We start from the raw sequence: 18577 nt of genomic DNA on the forward strand, positions 1-18577 counted from the left end.
GGCAAAAATAATTTAATCACTTTTAGAATAAGGCTGCAACGTAACAAAATGTGGAAAAAGTCAAGGGGTCTGAATACTTTCCGAATGCACTGTACATGTATTACAGGGTTTCCACTAGTTACCACAACGTCAAAATGAGCTATATCGTTAAATTCAAGAAAACAAGTGTTTTTTGGTCTAATTTAAGGTCAGGCATAAGGTTAGCAGTGAGGTTAGGTTCAAGATTTTAAGAAGATAAATGGTAGAAATAGGCAGGGTTTATGACTTTGTGGTTGTGTTAACTAGTAACGACCGTATTATAGGCATATATGAATTTATTATATATATATATATATATATATATATAATAAATTCATGTCCATATGCAATCAGTATGGAGCAGCTGTTCATTGCAGTACATTCAGTCCCACATACCACTTAATTTGCCTCTGCCAGTCATTAGCATATTCATTTAGCATCTCTGAGGCTTAGGGCCACCTCGTACACGTAGGGAGATAATCAACCAGGCCCTTCTACGAGACAGCCACATTAATGTACTAACAAGACAGTGACATTACGTCTACTAGCCTAAGGAGACCTCACAGAGATGACAATGTACTCTGGTGATGACAAAAGCCAGTGTCCTCATAATACATGAAAATCAACTGAATGAGCGAGAAAAATAAAAACAACCGATTGATTAATAATGTCCACTACCGGTCAAAAGTTTTATAACACCTACTCATTCAAGTTTTTTTTATTTTTTGTGACTATTTTCTACATTGTAGAATAATAGTGAAGACATTAAAACTATGAAATAACACATATGGAATCATATATCAACCACAAAAGTGTTAAACAAATCAAAATATATTTTATATTTGAGATTCTTCAAATAGCCAACCTTTGCCTTGATGACAGCTTTGCACACTCGTGGCATTCTCTCAACCAGCTTCACCTGGAATGCTTTTCCAACAGTCTTGAAGGAGTTCCCACATATGCTGAGCACTTGTTGGCTGCTTTTCCTTCACTCATCCCAAACCATCTCAATTTGGTTGAGGTCGGGGGATTGTGGAGGCCAGGTCATCTGATGCAGCACTCCATCACTCTCGGTCTTGGTCAAATAGCCCTTACACAGCCTGGAGGTGTGTTGGGTCATTGTCCTGTTGAAAGACAAATGATAGTCCCACTAAGCCCAAACCAGATGGGATGGCGTATCGCTGAAGAATGCTGTGGTAGCCATGCGGGTTAAGTGTGCCTTGAATTCTAAATAATTCACAGACAGTGTCACCAGCAAAGCACAGCCATGCTTTACGGTGGGAACCACACATGCGGAGACCATCCGTTTACCCACACCGCGTCACACAAAGACACGGCGCTTGGAACCAAAAATCTCAAATTTGGACTCTAGACCAAAGGTCATATTTCCACCAGTCTAATGTCTATTGCTCGTGTTTCTTGGCCCAAGCAAGTGTTCTTCTTATTGGTGTCCTTTAGTAGTGGTTCCTTTGCAGCAATTTGACCATGAAGGCCTGATTCACGCAGTCTCCTCTGAACAGTTGATGTTGAGATGTGTCTGTTACTTGAACTCTGTGAAGCATTTATTTGGGCTGCAATCTGAGGCGCAGTTAACTCTAATGAACTTATCCTCTGCAGCAGAAGTAACTCTGGGTCTTCCATTCCTGTGGCGGTCCTCATGAGAGCCAGTTTCATCATAGCGCTTTATGGTTTTTGCGACTGCACTTGAAGAAACTTGAAAAGTTCTTGACATTTTCCAGATTGACTGACCATGTCTTAAAGTAATGATGGACTGTCGTTTCTCTTTGCTTATTTGAGCTGTTCTTGCCATAATATGGACTTGGTCTTTTACCAAATAGGGCCATCTTCTGTATACCACCCCTACGTTGTCACAACACAACTGATTGGCTCAAACGCATTAAGAACGAAAGAAATTCCACAAATTAACTTTTAAGAACGCACACTTGTTAATTGAAATGCATTCCAGGTGACTACCTCATGAAGCTGGTTGAGAGAATGCCAAGAGTGTGCAAAGCTGTCATCAAGGCAAAGGGTGGCTATTTGAAGAATCTCAAATATAAAATATATTTTGATTTGTTTAACACTTTTTTGGTTACTACATGATTCCATATGTGTTATTTCATAGTTTTGATGTCTTCACTATTATTCTACAATGTAGAAAATAGTAAAAATTAAGAAAAGCCCTTGAATGAGTAGGTGTTTTAAAACTTTTGAACGGTAGTGTATATATGTATGTTATATAAATATAGTATGCATACAGTATCTATAGAACATGTTCTCCCCACATGCTACTATAAGTAACCTTTGTTCTGTAATGAACGTAATCTGGTGTAATCCAATATGTAATCTTGTTCAATCTCATTTGTTCATTATCAGTCCCATCACCAAAGATCAGACGTGGGAGTTAAGGTGGTTCTGAAGTTACAATAAATCTGTTAATATAAGTGTACTTGGGATGACAGTTTTACAATGATACCTAAATCATGCACATAAATCATGCAAACAAGGCAGTTAATATAGGAATTATTTTAGATTTATGCTAATTTTTCTGATGCAGTATGGCTGTATAGTTTACCTGTCAAGAGGTTAGCTGAGGAGCAAGCAACACATTGATCAAGGTAACTTTGCCACTTGATTGATATATTCACGGAATTAAACTTCAGTCATTTTTGATGACCAAGAATACGCTTTATCCATGAATACACTGAAACCAACAGCATTACGAATTCATGAGAGTAAATGTACAGGAAGCTGATTCGTTTATAACCTTAAACATAAAATATACTGCATATAATGTAAAATGCAGTATTCTATAAATCAATTGTGGCCAGGTATGAAAGAATATTGGGTTGTCAGCCATAATGATTCTCAGATTGATCTACAACAAAACCATAAAATCCAACACATAATGGTCTTCTTTGATGAAGCTGTTTAAATGGTTCTCATTTTGGTTCACATCACATTTTGGTTCACATGGTTCACATCACATTTTGTGCAGTGTAGCTCAGGCATGCTGGAAGGGTTGTACACAACTAGCGATCAGTGGCATATATTCAGGCACCTGTCCAAGGAAGAGATCATCTATTTTTCAGTCCCTCCCACTCGCCTCCTTACCCATCTCTCTTTTCTTTTCACTCGCTCTGACACACACACACCCAATGACCTGGCGCATGTAATAAAGCACACTCCAACTCTGGTATTTTTCACTGTCCTCTAACTTGGCCTAGAGTCATGACTGTATAAATGAGCTCGACACCAAAAGGCATGGCAAGCACTAAAGTGTGATAGCTCTGAGTGGCAGTTTTATGCTTCTGTGGAAGCTGTTGCTCTACTTTGCACCGTGAAGCAAAGTGACCATAATTTAACATGTTTAGGAGCAGCTTCCAAGAGTACGACAACTTAACTTCAGAGATTACAACTGTTAGACTACAACCCATCTCAGCAGGACTGAAAGCAAAATAGTTACTGTACACACAAAACACAGTAGAAGACAAGCGATGGCACAAAGCCCCTCAGAAACTTTACCTGCATGAAGCGTGCCCGTGACGAGTCTATACAGGTACTGAGCGAACTTGAACATCTCCCTCTTGCACCTCTTCCTGCAGCTGCTCATGTTGGCGTCGGGGGTCGCGAGGGGAATGGGGAATCTTCTTCAGGGTGTAATCCTTCTTGGTCCTCTCTCCAGGCTCTCCTCTTCTGTCCTCCAGTCCACTGTGTGGCTACGTTCCCCTGGTGTAAGTGTGTAAGTGTGAGAGTGGTGGTGGTGGCGGGAGCGCTTTGTGGAGAGCACCCCGGGGCTGCGCTTAATGTGACGCCTCTCTCAGGGCTTCTCCGGCGCCTAGGCTCCGATCACCAGTGGGACGCTGCGCAGTGAGCGCTCTGTCAGGGCCATTAATATTTCCTCACTGGCAGTTTACCTCTGGGTCCCCACTGGGCTGCTCTGCATCACTTGCACGCCCTCTTTTTCTCTGTACAGTGACCCTCCTTCCTCGATTTCTCTCCCTCTCACTGAAGCTTATTTTACAAGAGGCTATTCTCTCTCCACCCTTCTCTTTTCTTCCCTGTATAGTAGCTTTCCACCTCTTACTTTGTCTGTACAGTGGCTCTCCACCTCTCTCCCTCTTGCTCCCGTACTACGCCGGCTGCTTACTCTACTCAGCACCATCTGTGGATGTTTTGCCCTCGACGGCTGTTACCAAGAGGGAGGGGCCTGTTTGGCCCTAGGGAGGAGGAGCGATAGAGCAAAAGGAGGAGAGAAGGAAAGAAGGGGAAAGTAGTAGGGGGAAAGTGTTTAACTCAATGAATCAGCAATGGCCGCAGATTACGGGCCTGTCACGACATCAATCTGCACTATAACCGTGACTGACAGTGATAATGCAATTTTCTTCCAATGAATTAGGCTCTAGCATTTGAACCATTTTGGCTATACGCTATTATGACCACATTCCTGAAAGTGAAGACTCGAGCATGGATGTGCCTTCTGTTTCCAGCCTATGATGATCACAGGCCGCGTTAGAAGGGAGTGTCACAAAAACCGCTATTTAGCCCCCATAACATTTTTGCCCCGTCATAGCCCTTTTAAGGATAGACTTTCCACTCCCTATGTAATGTTGCTCTTGTGACTGACTGGGTTCGAACTAGGTCTCCTGCATGTCACAAGACTGTTAGCCCACTTATACTGAACAAAAATATAAATCGCAACATGCAACAATTTCAAAGATTTTACTGAGTTACAGTTCAGAATATCATTAGGTCATTTTTTTTTTTTACCTTTATTTAACCAGGTAAGCCAGTTGAGAACAAGTTCTCATTTACAACTGCGACCTGGCCAAGATAAAGCAAAGCAGTGCGATAAAAACAACAGAGTTACATATGGAATAAACAAAACGTACAGTCAATAACACAATAGAAAATCTATATACAGTGTGTGCAAATGTAGTAAGTTATGGAGGTAAAGCAATAAATAGCACATAATACTAAATTGTAATTATTTTGCACTAACACTGAAGTGATAGATGTGCAGAAGATGATGTGAAATTGAGATACTGGGGTGCAAATGAGCAAAATAAATAATGTAAATAACAATATGGGGATGAGGTAGTTGGGTGAGCTAATTACAGATGGGCTGTGTACAGGTGCACTGATCGGTAAGCTGCTCTGACAACTGATGCTTAAAGTTAGTGAGGGAGATAAGTGTCTCCAGCTTCAGAGATTTTTGCAGTTTGTTCCAGTCATTTGCAGCAGAGAACTGGAAGGAATGGCGGCCAAAGGAGGTGTTGGCTTTGGGGATGACCAGTGAGATCTACTTGCTGGAACGCATACTACGGGTGGGTGTTGCTATGGTGATCAATGAGCTAAGATAAGGCGGTGATTTGCCTAGAAGTGATTTATAGATGACCTGGAGCCAGTGGGTTTGGCGACTAATATGTATTGAGGGCCAGCCAACGAGAGCGTACAGGTCACAATGGTGGGTAGTATATGGGGCTTTGGTGACAAAACGGATGGCACTGTGATAGACTACATCCAATTTGCTGAGTAGTGTTGGAAGTCCAGGATCGGTAGGATAGTCAGTTTTACGAGGGTATGCTTAGCAGCATGAGTGAAGGAGGCTTTGTTGCAAAATAGTAAGCCGATTCTAGATTTAACTTTGGATTGGAGATGCTTAATGTGAGTCTGGAAGGAGAGTTTACAGTCTAACCAGACACTTAGGTATTTGTAGTTGTCCACATATTCTAAGTCAGACCCGCCGAGAGTAGTGATTCTAGTCGGGCGGGCGGGTGCTAGCAGCGTTCGATTGAAGAGCATGCATTTAGATTTTACTAGCGCTTAAGAGCAGTTGGAGGCCACGGAAGGAGTGTTGTATGGCATTGAATCTCGTTTGGAGGTTTGTTAACACAGTGTCCAATGAAGGGCCAGATGTATACAAAATGGTGTTGTCTGCGTAGACGTGGATCTGAGAGTCACCAGCAACAAGAGCGACATTGATATACACAGAAAATAGAGTCGGCCTGAGAATTTAACCCTGTGGCACCCCAATAGAGACTGCCAGAGGTCCAGACAACAGGCCCTCCGATTTGACACATTGAACTCTATCTGAGAAGTAGTTGGTGAACCAGGCGAGGCAGTCATTTGAGAAACCAAGGCTATTTAGTCTGCCAATAAGAATGCAGTGATTGACAGAGTCGAAAGCCTTGGCCAGGTCGATAAAGACGGCTGCACAGTACTGTCTTTTATCGATCGCGGTCTTTTATCGATCGACCTTGAGCGTGGCTGAGGTGCACCTATGACCAGCTCGGAAACCAGATTGCATAGTGGATTCGAAATGGTCAGTGATCTGTTTGTTAACTTGGCTTTCAAATACTTTCGAAAGGCAGGGCAGGATGGATATAGGTCTGTAACAGTTTGGATCTAGAGTGTCACCCCCTTTGAAGAGGGGGATGACCGCGGCAGCTTTCCAATCTCTGGGGATCTCAGACGATACGAAAGAGAGGTTGAAGAGGCTAGTAATAGGGGTTGCGACAACTTCGACGGCTAATTTCAGAAAGAAAGGGTCCAGATTGTCTAGCCCAGCTGATTTGTAGGGGTCCAGATTTTGCAGCTCTTTCAGGACATCGGCTATCTGAATTTGGGTGATGGAGAAGTGTGTGTGTGTGTGTGGGGGGGGGGGGGGCATGGGCAAGTTGCAGCGGAGGGTGTCGAGCTGGTGGCCGGGGTAGGGGTAGCCAGGTGGAAAGCATGGCCAGCCGTAGCAAAATGCTTACTGAAATTCTCGATTATCGTAGATTTATCGGTGGTGACAGTGTTTCCTAGCCTCAATGCAGTGGATAGCTGGGAGGAGGTGCTCTTATTCTCCATGGACTTCACAGTGTCCCAAAACCTTTTGGAGTTAGTGTTACAGGATGCACATTTCTGTTTGAAAAAGCTAGCTTTTGCTTTCCTAACTGATTGTGTATATTGATTCCTGACTTCCCTGAAAAGTTGCATATCGCGGGGGCTGTTCGATACTAATGCAGTACGCCACAGGATGTTTTGTGCTGGTCAAGGGCAGTCAAGTCTGGGGTGAACCAGGGGCTATATCTGTTCTTAGTTCTGAATTTTTTGAATGGGGCATGCTTATTTAAGATGGAGAGAGAGGAAAGCACTTTTGAAGAACATCCAGGCATCCTCTACTGACGGAATGAGGTCAATATCCATCCAGGATACCCGGGCCAGGTCAATTAGAAAGGCCTGCTCGCTGAAGTGTTTTAGGGAGCATTTGACAGTGATGAGGGGTGGTCGTTTTACCGCGGACCCATTACGGACGCAGGCAATGAGGCAGTGATCGCTGAGATCCTGGTTGAAGACAGCGGATGTGTATTTAGAGGGTAAATTAGTCAGGATGATATCTATGAGGGTGCCCATGTTTACGGATTTAGGGTTGTACCTGGTAGGTTTCTTGATAATTTGTGTGAGATTGAGGGCATCTAGTTTAGATTGTAGGACAGCCGGGGTGTTAAGCATATCCCAGTTTAGGTCACCAAGCAGTACGAACTCTGAGGATAGATGGGGGGCAAGCAATTCACATATGGTGTCCGGGGCACAACTGGGGGCTGAGGGGGGTCTGTAGCAAGCGGCAACAGTGATAGACTTATTTCTGGAAAGTACGCTCACTGGACCCACTGACACTCCAACACAGACTACATACGCTCACACACAAAACACAGACTCCATACACATGCTGCTGCTACTCTGTTTATTATCTATCCTGATTGCCTAGTCACTTTTACCCCTACCTACATGTAAATATTACCTCAACTACCTTGCAGCCCTGCACATTGACTCGGTACCAGTACTCCTTGTAATTTATATAGTCTCGTTATTGTTATGATATTGTGTTACCATTTCATTTTCAGCAAATGTACTTAACTCAGCATTGTTGGTAAACAGCTCGTAAGTAAGCATTTCACTGTTGTATTCGGCGCATGTGACAAAAAAAAATGATTCAATTTTTCATTTATTTGGTGATCCTTCCATGTGATGAGTAGCCTCGTAATTACCAGACTGATTACAGCATGTAGCGAACCATGCATGTAAGCTCGTGGGGTCAGGCCGCTCGCGACGCTATGTGATGCTCAACCTTGGCAGAGACATGTTAGTTTGACTGATGGGGTTCTAACCCAGGTGTCCTGTGCATCGGACAATGCAACTTTCTCAAGGTACTCATCACACGAGCGTGGTCACCGAAACACCTGTTACACTTCAGCCCCCCTTTAAAGAGACCCATCCATGTCACAGGACCAATGACTAGGCTTTACCTCAACAGGCTAACAGTCTTAACCCAGTCGGTCACGTTATCCTTATAATGACTACTCTTACCGGAGACCAGGGGCGGAATAAGACCAAAAATCAGCGATGGCAATTCTAACACACATTATTTTCCTTGAAGCCCCCACACTGGTCCATTATTTTCCTCCAGGACCTCACACTAGCCCATTCTTTTCCTTGAGGCCCCCATTTGTAGCCAGATGATAATTGTGTGCAAAAAAACCAAGGTAGACAGGCCCACTGGGCTAAAAACGGCAGAAGTCCTGAGTTCGAGTCTCCATATGAGCTGAATCAAGGGGAAACGGTACTCAATAAGCAGGCAGCGTGACATCCTTTGCAATTTTGCTACTGGACTCGGATCGACAGTTGTGCTGGTTCAACCGCTGGGGTCGCTGTGAAGTGAGTTAAGGGGGTTAATGTAGCAGATTGGGATCTATGAATCTCAGTCAAGAGCCTGAAGTATCGCTCCTTGCGCAATTGAAGGCCTTTTTTAATAGCACAATGGGTTGAAATGCTTCAGGAGGGTGGTCACCTGTGTATGCGAGGCAGATTTCCTGAGTTTGAGTCTCGGTATGAGCTGAATCAGGGGGAAACGGTACACGTTAAGCAAGCAGCGTGTCATCCTTTACCTACAATTCCTGAACTTATCCCTATAGGCTTTAGCTAAAGTGGGCTAACAGTCTTGTGACATGCAGGAGACCTGGTTCGAACCCAGTCAGTCACAAGAGCAAGATTAAATAGGGAGTGGAAGGGCTATGACGTGGCATTTCAACTATACTCATATGGGGGCAAATTATTAATTTTTTCAGACATTCCCTTCTGACGCAGCCTGTGATCATCATAGAGGGGAACAGAAGGCACGTCCATGCTCCAGAGTCTCAGCTTTCAGGAATTATATAATAGCTATAGCCAAAGCGGTTCAAACGCTAGAGCCAAATTCATAAGAAAATACATTCAACATGCCACATTGGCATCAGAAACTGCCAGAAGCTTCCTTTCACCACAGAGAGCATTTTTTATTTTTCCACTACCTTTCCTGGCTGGCAAAGTACCAGGATGTTTTCTCTGGTTTTGAATCTGAATGAAGAAAACTGAATTTGATAACTGAATTTGAAAACTGCATCTGAATGCATCTGATAAGTTGAATATATGAAACATTGATTACTTCAAATGGTTTGTAAACTTGATACAATGAATGCATTATCTACCATATTGAAACAACATATAAAATGTTGAATTTGAATATTCAAATAAATATACATTTTATTTTAAAAAGGGAATGCAATATTAATTCAATTCAGTTTCAAATCATGAAATACATGTTCAATTTATGAATTCAATGATTGAATTTGCACATTAAACATTCAAATATATTACATTCAAATTCTATATCCTAATACAAAATCATAAAATTAAAATGCAATCTGCTTGCACTGAAATCGCTTCATACCATGCCACGGTTCCCCTAGTCAAAAGATAGTCGTTAACTCAAACCCCCATCAACTCAGTCTATCATCTCCCATGCCACGCCATCAATTTTAAAAACCATCCCTTTCCAGTGGTATTATTTATAAGATAATAAGGTGGGTGCTAACATTTGTCCTGTCACCACATGTACAAATGAATTTGTGAATTGGAAATTTGATATTTTGCATATTCCCCCCACCCGAGACACCTTCTGAGAGTGGGGTCAGAGCCAGGGATCAGTCATTAGGGTTAAGTGCCTTGCTCAAGGGCACAGACAGGTTTTTCACCTAGTCGGCTCAGAGTTTTGAACCAGCAACCTTACGGTTACTGGCCCAACGTTCCTAAACGCTAGGCTACCTGCTGTCCCATGGATAGTCTAGGTACTGTGAGGCCTAGCATGTGATTGATCATTCATTATTCGTCTGACTAACATGGGGCGGCTGGCGCTTTCAGGTATGAAATGAGATGGCTGAAACCTACTGTGAACTGAGGCTATTGTTCCATAGGTCATTCTGTGCATACGTAGCAGGCAGGCCTATTTTGGGAATGTCTGCAAGTGCCGCTGTCGTCTGAGGATTCTGACCTCTGCTTTCGCAGGCGCGTGACTGAAGTATTGTTTTAGGGTAGAGATGAGAAGCACAGGGACTGTTTCCTACTTAGAAAATTGTTTGAACAAATTGTAGACATCCTTTGTGTCAAAACCTAAAGTTGTGGATTATATTCACACGGTTGGTTAAAGTTAAGAATTAGAGTCTCCAATAAGCACAAAATTAAAGCAAAATGTAAGAAAACAGGCTCGGGGGGTGTGGTATATGGCCAATATACCACAGCTAATGGCTGTTCTTCCTGGACACAGCCCTTATCCGAGGTATATTGGCCATATACCACAAACCCCGAGGTGCCTTATTGCTATTATAAACAGGTTACCAACGTAATTAGAACAGTAAACAAGTATTTTTGCATCATACCGGCTTTCAGCCAAATCAGAATCCAGGAGCCAAACTACCCGGATTATAGTATGCCATAAGGAAGGACAACTTTAGCATGTCTAATATAGTACATTTAGCACCACTAGTGCCATACAAGGCTTCAAATAGTTAGAATAAAATAAGGCTAATCAATGTGCCGTGTCAGCTCATTGTTTACTTTCAGTTTTCTTGTAAAATAAAATAGACAAAACACATTGGAGTCCAGACATGGGGGGGGACACTAACGTCAGCTTGAAACTCAGCAAAAGTCTCAGCAAAAAATAACACCACCCTTTCTCGGTAACTTCTGTTCCACCCGCTCAAGAGTCCACGTCCAACGTACCAGGCTACCAGCCAATACCTGAAGGTATGCAGGCCTATTCAGGCATGTTCAATAGAGGGTCATTTCAATCAGTGTAGAGACATTACGAAGGCAGGTGTGCTGTATTTTACTCTAAGACTGCACCATTTAACCAAGGGAGAATTTGGGTTGATAATCTGTGCAGCTCCGTCACCTCTCACCCAGCCCCTGGATTCCAATTCCAGTCGTGTTTCTGATAAACAACAGGGGCCCTTTAAAAGTCTACAACCAATTCCCTCGCAGTTGTGATTCACTGCAGTTATGCTGGGGTATTTTAAGGACAGTCCATTGTGTCGATGCTTCAAGTGGCATGAGGACAATGGCGTTCTCTGGCCTATATCTGACAATACAGAGTGAAATAGTGGCTCCTTTCACACAAGCCTCAGCCAATTTGAAACACTGGCAAAATAACACCAACTAGTGTACACAACAATATATTTCAACTGTAGCGTTCTAGAAACTGCAATCTCTCATCTTTGACCAGACGCACAAGTAACGTTTTTCATAGATCACTAAATTAGCATCTCCTGTTCCTCAATACAAATGTATACGACACATGACCATCACATTCCAAGCCCATATATGTACCGTCGGCTCCCTCAAGACCAGGCATGTTTGCCTTAATGGAAGTTGCTCCTGTAATGACGATAACTCACATTAGCAAGTGTGGAACATGCCTTCTTGGAAGCCCTGCCGATGTCATGGGATGTTTACAGTGAGGCTAGATTATGGATTAGGCAGCTTCTGTTTTGGTACTAGTATTCCAAATAGGATTATGTCAGAACACAACCTTTGAAAAACATATTTCAGGAATTTTAAGTTTCTGTTAAGCTCCATAATGCTGCAATTGCTGAATGACTTTCTATAAATTAGGCTAATATTGTATTGTCTCTTGCCAAGTTTTGCCATATGCCGAACCTCCTACTCTATGCTAGAAAGCAGGCCCACTCAACAGTTTCAGTCCACCAGCAGCAAACGTTGAGCAGACTGCCTTTTTTCAGACACTCTCTCCTCCCTAACGCCCTTGAACCTATTGGAGGGGATTGGTGTCTGAAGCACGGCCTGGTTTCAACCATCCTCAGTAGAGATAGAACCTAGCGGGCTGTAGACCTGGTGCGGTCTGTTGCTGAAATATGAACGCCCTAACCTAGTAGGCACCTGTAACCTGACAGACTGACCCACAGGTTCTGCCAAGGGAACACTAAACATCACTGCATGCTGAAGAAAATGAGGAAGAGGAGAGAGGTAAAATGTGTGAGGGTGGGTTGAAGAGAAAGGTGTGAAGGATAGAGAACTACTAACAAAGCAAAAGAGAAAAATACTTTTCCAATGCATTGCCTCTGTTCAACCAAAACAAACCTTCAAAAACTTTTGGAAACAGTTTGAATGTGTTTCCTTTCGCAATTCAACTGGATTGAATTGCACTTTCTAGTTTTTCTCAATAAAAGCATCCACTGAATTGACTGTGACATGTTAAATTGCCCAATCCCATGTATAGAAATAAATCCCAGTGGCTCACAGAAACTTTTGTTTGATAGTTTTAGACCGGTGGAACGGGAACTTTGACATTTAGCCTTCTGGCAATGAGGACAATGTGGAGGTGACCTCCATTCTGATATGTTGACAGGTGTATTGATGCTGAAAACAATGGAAGGCAGCGCCTGGGGAGAGATGGTGACTATCGCCACTGAGGCATAGCGTTGATTTCACCCTTTGAAAACTGCTCTAGACCCAAATAGAATGCCTTTTCAATTAAATTAAAAACATTACTACATGATTCCATATGTGTTATTTCATAGTTCTGATGTCTTCACTATTATTCTACAATGTCGAAAATATTAAAAAATAAAGCAAAACTCTTGAATGAGTAGGTGTTTTAAAACTTTTGACCGGTAGTGTAGAACTAGATCATTATGTCAAACTGAGGGTAAATTACAAGTTCAACTCGATACAACAACAAATGTGAATGCATCTGAAAGATCCAGCATAACTGAATTGAAAAGGCTAACATAAGTCGACCTTGACTACAACTCCAATTTCACACTTGCTTTTTACAGGAGCAAATCCACAGAGACATGAGGCTGAACAAATACCGCTTTGCAGTGGATTTGAAAAGTATGAGGAGAAATGACTGGAAATAATAGTGATAGACTCTGGGATGATGTAGTCATTTTCAGATAATACAGTACGCCTGGGCTCTCTGCCCAGACACGCTTACTGAGAGCACAATTTCATCAGCCTCAAACAGTGAAAGGTAATATGATGTATCATCGCCAAATGTGCACAGTGACATTAAAATGGGAAATCCTTGCTGTGGAAAGAGAAACAATCGCAGACAAGTTCCTGAAAAGTGCCTCTGCAGAAATGAGTCGGGCCATGCAAGATTTATTTAAACTTCCCAAAATACTATGAGTCCTTTTAAAAGTTCATTCACAACTGAAAAATCACAGAACACTAATGTAAACATACGGTGAAATTTCACAATTGACTAAACTGAACAAAAATATAAACGCGTAAAGTGTTGGTCCCGAGAGTATCTATCCCACCACTCTGCATCCTACAGAAGTACGCCTCACAAAAAGGACAGCTTGAAATGCAGCAAATTAAGATGAGAATTTTGATAACAATGTGCTCATACTGTAGGCTGTAGTTGCTTTAACGGAATAGCCTGAAATCTTTGTTTCTGCTTAGATTTAGTCAAGAGGCATAGGCCAAGTGTTTTTTTATGTATTCATTCGGGTTCAGTGTGGACCGAACCGAGGTCCCTGTACCGAACGGTTCAGTACGAATACGTGTACCGTTACACCACCATCAGCAAAAAAAAATTGTATTGGTAAGTTAGTCTAGCCTGCTATCTGAAATTGTAGTAATCATGGTTGAATGACCGACCGGGGGCCCCCATTGATTTTGTTAGTCACTCTCACTCAGATACTGTATCATATTAAAAAGTGAAAACTTCTCTCCACCCTATGGCAAAATGTGTAGAATTGAATGAATTTAGCTTTAACTTTTTTTTTTTACTCTGCTACTAAATAGTTTCGCTGGCAAGGTGGGGGGGAAACACAACAACATTTTGCTTAGGGCCCCCAACAATCTAGGACTGGCTCTGACTGCATGTGCGGGTATGATGTGGGTACGCAGACCTGCGAGCCAATGCAGCACCTCATGATGAGTTCAGATTGTGGCTCCCACCCCATCAAAGTTGCCCATCCCTGGTCTAGGCCTACTGATATATAAATTATTTGATATATTTTATAGATATATATTCTGCTGCAGAGCAGATAGAACTGCAGAGAGTATTTCTAATTTCAAGTTGGTCCAAGTCCTCTCTCTCTCTCTCTCTGAGTGAACTCAAAAGCCAGGGCATGGATAAATCACCTGCAGCTTTTTCTCATTCGCTACCATTCAAAGCCCTGGAAAGCTGACAAGTTTCTGAGAAGTGCTGAAAACTGATCAGCAACGACTTTCATACAAACTAGCCAACTCTGGTCACCTCATACAGTATCTTTCATTTGAACCAAAGCGCACTGCTCAGTTGTGTGACTCAGTTGGTAGAATAAGGCGCTTGAAACAGTAATGGAAACTTACATTTTATACAGAAATACAGAAAAAGTAATACATAGTCTAGAAATCAACTATAAACATCAGTGGCTCGAGCCTGAACATCATTACTTCAAAAGACAGCCCAAGGCTATAAAGCCTGCTACGGTAACCTTTGAGGATAAATAGACCATACTGATGTCGTCATCAAGGCAGAGGACAGATCAATATTTGAGTTCATGGAAAAAGACCCAACAACGCCCTTGCCTTAGAGGGACCCTTACTAGCATTGGCTATCGATGATAAATACCCCCAAAAACCATGGTAAGTAATGACGTTTCTGCTCTTAACTTAGTGGAACGAGATCACATTCTCTAAATTAGCGAGGTGATTGAGCTCTGGTCAAAGTAAAGTGGGTTCAACGATCAGGTTTGGCTCAGCTCAATGCTCAAACGATTCAAACCCATTAAGGATAGACGACTTATCAATGTACAGTGATATCACCCACCACCAAGCCATGCATGGGGATGAGAGTGCTTTAAAGGAAACATGGTTTATTTTTTCTGAAAAGTAGAGGGCTGTTTGAAGAACAAAAGAAAAAAAAGTGTAGCCCAAAACTAAAAAGAACATAATTTTCCATCATTGCACTGGTTTATATTCCACTATTATTATCAAATGAAGTGCCAAGTTTCACAATTAAACATTGATGGATCAGAGAGCCAAGCCTTTAAGTTGAATTATTAATGCTGTCAGCAACGGGTGTGGTTGAAATAGCCGAATCCACTAATTTGAAGGGGTGTCCACATTCTTATGTATATACACACACACACACACACACACACACACACACACACACACACACACACACTGAACAAAAATATAAATGCAACATGCAACAATTTCAAAGCGTTTACGGAGTTACAGTTCATAAGGAAATCAGTCCATTTAAATAAATAAATTAGGCCCTAATCTATGGATTTCACATGACTGGGAATACAGATATGCATCTGTTGGTCACAGATACAGTACCTTAAAAAATGGTAGGGGCGCGGATCAGGAAACCAGTCAGTATCTGGTGTGACCACAATTTGCCTCATGCAGTGTGACATCTCCTTCGCATAGTTGATCAGGCTGTTGATTGTGGCCTATGGAATGTTGACCCATTCCTCTTCAATGGCTGTGTAATGTTGCTGGACATTGGCGGGAACTGGAACACGCTTTCATACGCGTCGATCCAAAGCATTCCAAAAATTCTCAATGGGTGACATGGTCTGGTGAGTATGCAGGCCATGGAAGAACTGGGACATTTTCAGCTTCCAGGAATTGTGTACAGATCCTTGCAACATCCGTGCATTATCATGCTGAAACATGAGGTGATGGCGGTGGATGAATGTTACCACAATGGGCCTCAGGATCTCATCATGGTATCTCTGTGCATTCAAATTGGCATCGATAAAATGCAATTGTGTTTGTTGTCTGCAGCTTATGCCTGCCCATACAATAACCCCACCGCCACCATGGGGCACTCTGTTCACAATGTTGACATCAGCAAACCGCATGAGGCAAATGGTGGTCACACCAGATACTGACTGGTTTTCTGATCCACGCCCATAACTTTTTTGTTAAGTTAACTGTGACCAGCAGAGGAATATCTGTATTTTCAGTTATGTGAAATTCATAGATTTGGGCTTAATGAATTTATATCAATTGACCGATTTTCTTATATGAACTGTAACTCAGTAAAATCTTTGAAATTGTTGCGTTTATATTTTTGTTCAGTGTAGCTGTTATCCCTTGTCATAGCAGTTGACAACGTGTAACTTTCACTTGCTTGACACACTGATATACCTTTGTTTGGTTGTAGTGCGTAAGTCTCCAGTTTTGTCATTAGTGTCCCAGTCATATTGTCATTCTTCAGCACGGTTGCAACGGCTGTGCAGGTGCCATATTTTGAACAGAGGGAGGGAGCTCCCATCTCACTTTGTTCATGGTGCCGGCCAGACTTGTTTTCTTTGCTAGGAACTTGTTTGCCAATGACAGTGAAATTGTCCAAGGTGACATTTATTCCCTTGCCAACCTAAGGTTCCACAAGCCTCATCACCACATTCTCCGAAACACATATTGAAAGCCGTTCAGCATGTACAATTACGCACGCTCTCACTGTGTAGCCTATTCCAAGTATGCCAGAGTAGACTGATAAGACTGCTTTGATTCGGTGGACTGATATAGGGATAATTAGAGTGGATCAATAGAATAGCCCACCCTGTTCTTCATTCACAATTGTCGATAACATTAGGCATCGTTCGCTTCCCCTAGCTCATCAACTCACCCATTCTTCCTATCATACTTTACTTATTTTATTTAATCTATTGTGTGTGTGAAATTTGTTTCAGTATAGTTTAGGTTCAGTTTCGAGTCAATTATCTGGGTGATTATCAGCTAGACACTGCTCTGTCAACTGTCAGAAGGAGGAGTGGAGCAGGCCCTACTGTCGGGAGGGGCAACGGGGGAAAACCCTTTTATTTTTAAATAGCATGCCCTCCTAAAACTGGTTATAATTCGAGTTCTGTTTGTGATATTAAGATTCTAACACCAACAATAATGTTGCCTTATTTAGGAAAGGTCAAGGACAGAGCGGGGCATGACTTTAAAACATGGCTGAGTAATAAAAACAAAAACCATGAGCAGTCAAAATGACTGCTTTAGCAGTTCTAGTGTTACTAGACCAATAAGAGAGTTGCAAACCTCTCTGCCAATAACTGCACATTATCAGTTTTCCCCTCCCCAGACAGTCTTAGCTAAATTCTTGCTTGAGAAATTGCCCTTTGCTAAGAAGCTTGTTTATTTTTGACCATTTTAATTTAAAACAAATCACAGTAAGGTACTTAATTGTTACCCAGAAAATATTTGATAGTGAGATAAAAACAACTGTATTGGACCATCAAGTTCCCAACTTGTTGTAATTCACGCCTTATTTGTCCAATTCTAAAACCAAAATAACATTGAAGAGAACATAAACGTTACACTTTTTTAAAGGTGTCCCATCTCTATACTGTAGGTGTTCACAAGGCCATAAAACCCTATGTGACAAACATGCCATTCCAACAATAACGGAGCCCATAAGAGAAAATTACATCAATACATCCATACACTCTGAGCAGATCGTTCACCTTCATGTGACATATCATTCATTATAGTGTGGCTTTAACCCCCTACACTCCACAACCCCTGGGGCGTGCTGCTATGGGTAAGGGGCAAAAACTCAAAATTAAACATTTCCAGAGACCGAAGCGATAAAAAGAAAGAGCCCATCAAACTGTCTTGGGAAGGAGAGCTGTTGGGCCGCGGTGGCTCAGAAGGTAACAAAAGAAACGCTGAGCTCAAGGCAGAACGGTGTTATCAGTGAGTTGGAGTTTAATGCACTGAGCCATTTCAGAAATGAGCCAGGGTTAGTATCCTCCCAGTGCGCTAAACTGCTATGACATCAGTGTGCTAATGTTAGCTCTCCTGCTCCCTTGGGGCATTGAGGAGAAGGCATATGGTGTGCATCCTTGTGTTCATTTGAATTTGGGATGGTTCTGTATCCACTCAAGGATTTGACAGTGTGTCGACCTATAACTAGGCAATACTGAACCATATGGATGATCATCTGAATTAAGTGCCAGAGCAATATGATACTCCAGGTATTATTTTATATGCGTTTGGCATGAAGGGAAGGGTATTTGATTTGAACATATGGCAGCTGACATGATGTATATGGAATATTTCTAATGCTTGTCTGCCGTCAGTGGTCTTTTTGTAGGGATGTGCATCTTTCCCTTTCCAGACGATTCGATATGTATCTAGATACCTGGGCTCTGATTCGATACAGGAACGATATGTTTAAGTTTGAAACAATTCGGTGCAATTCAGTTTGATT

At 42.2% G+C, this 18577-nt stretch overlaps 1 protein-coding gene across 3 annotated transcripts in view; it reads right to left on the reverse strand.

Moving 5' to 3' along the window:
* LOC311113217 (Kv channel-interacting protein 4-like) overlaps nt 1-18577 on the reverse strand; it is a gene marked incomplete at its 5' end in the record, with an annotated part of 275296 nt that overhangs the window by 198379 nt on the left and 58340 nt on the right. Inside the window, one exon of one of the 3 annotated variants that reach the window (XM_084156421.1) lies at nt 3544-3631. The exons of the other annotated variants lie outside the window; for them this stretch is intronic. Within the exon in view, the coding sequence (XP_084012547.1) occupies nt 3544-3631 (88 nt within the window). Of the gene's footprint in view, nt 1-3543; nt 3632-18577 lie in introns of those variants that run through there. 3 annotated transcript variants of the gene reach the window in all.

The sequence above is a fragment of the Coregonus lavaretus genome (genome assembly GCF_964263955.1).
Source record: "Coregonus lavaretus genome assembly, chromosome: 39".
NCBI classification, from domain to species: domain Eukaryota; kingdom Metazoa; phylum Chordata; class Actinopteri; order Salmoniformes; family Salmonidae; genus Coregonus; species Coregonus lavaretus.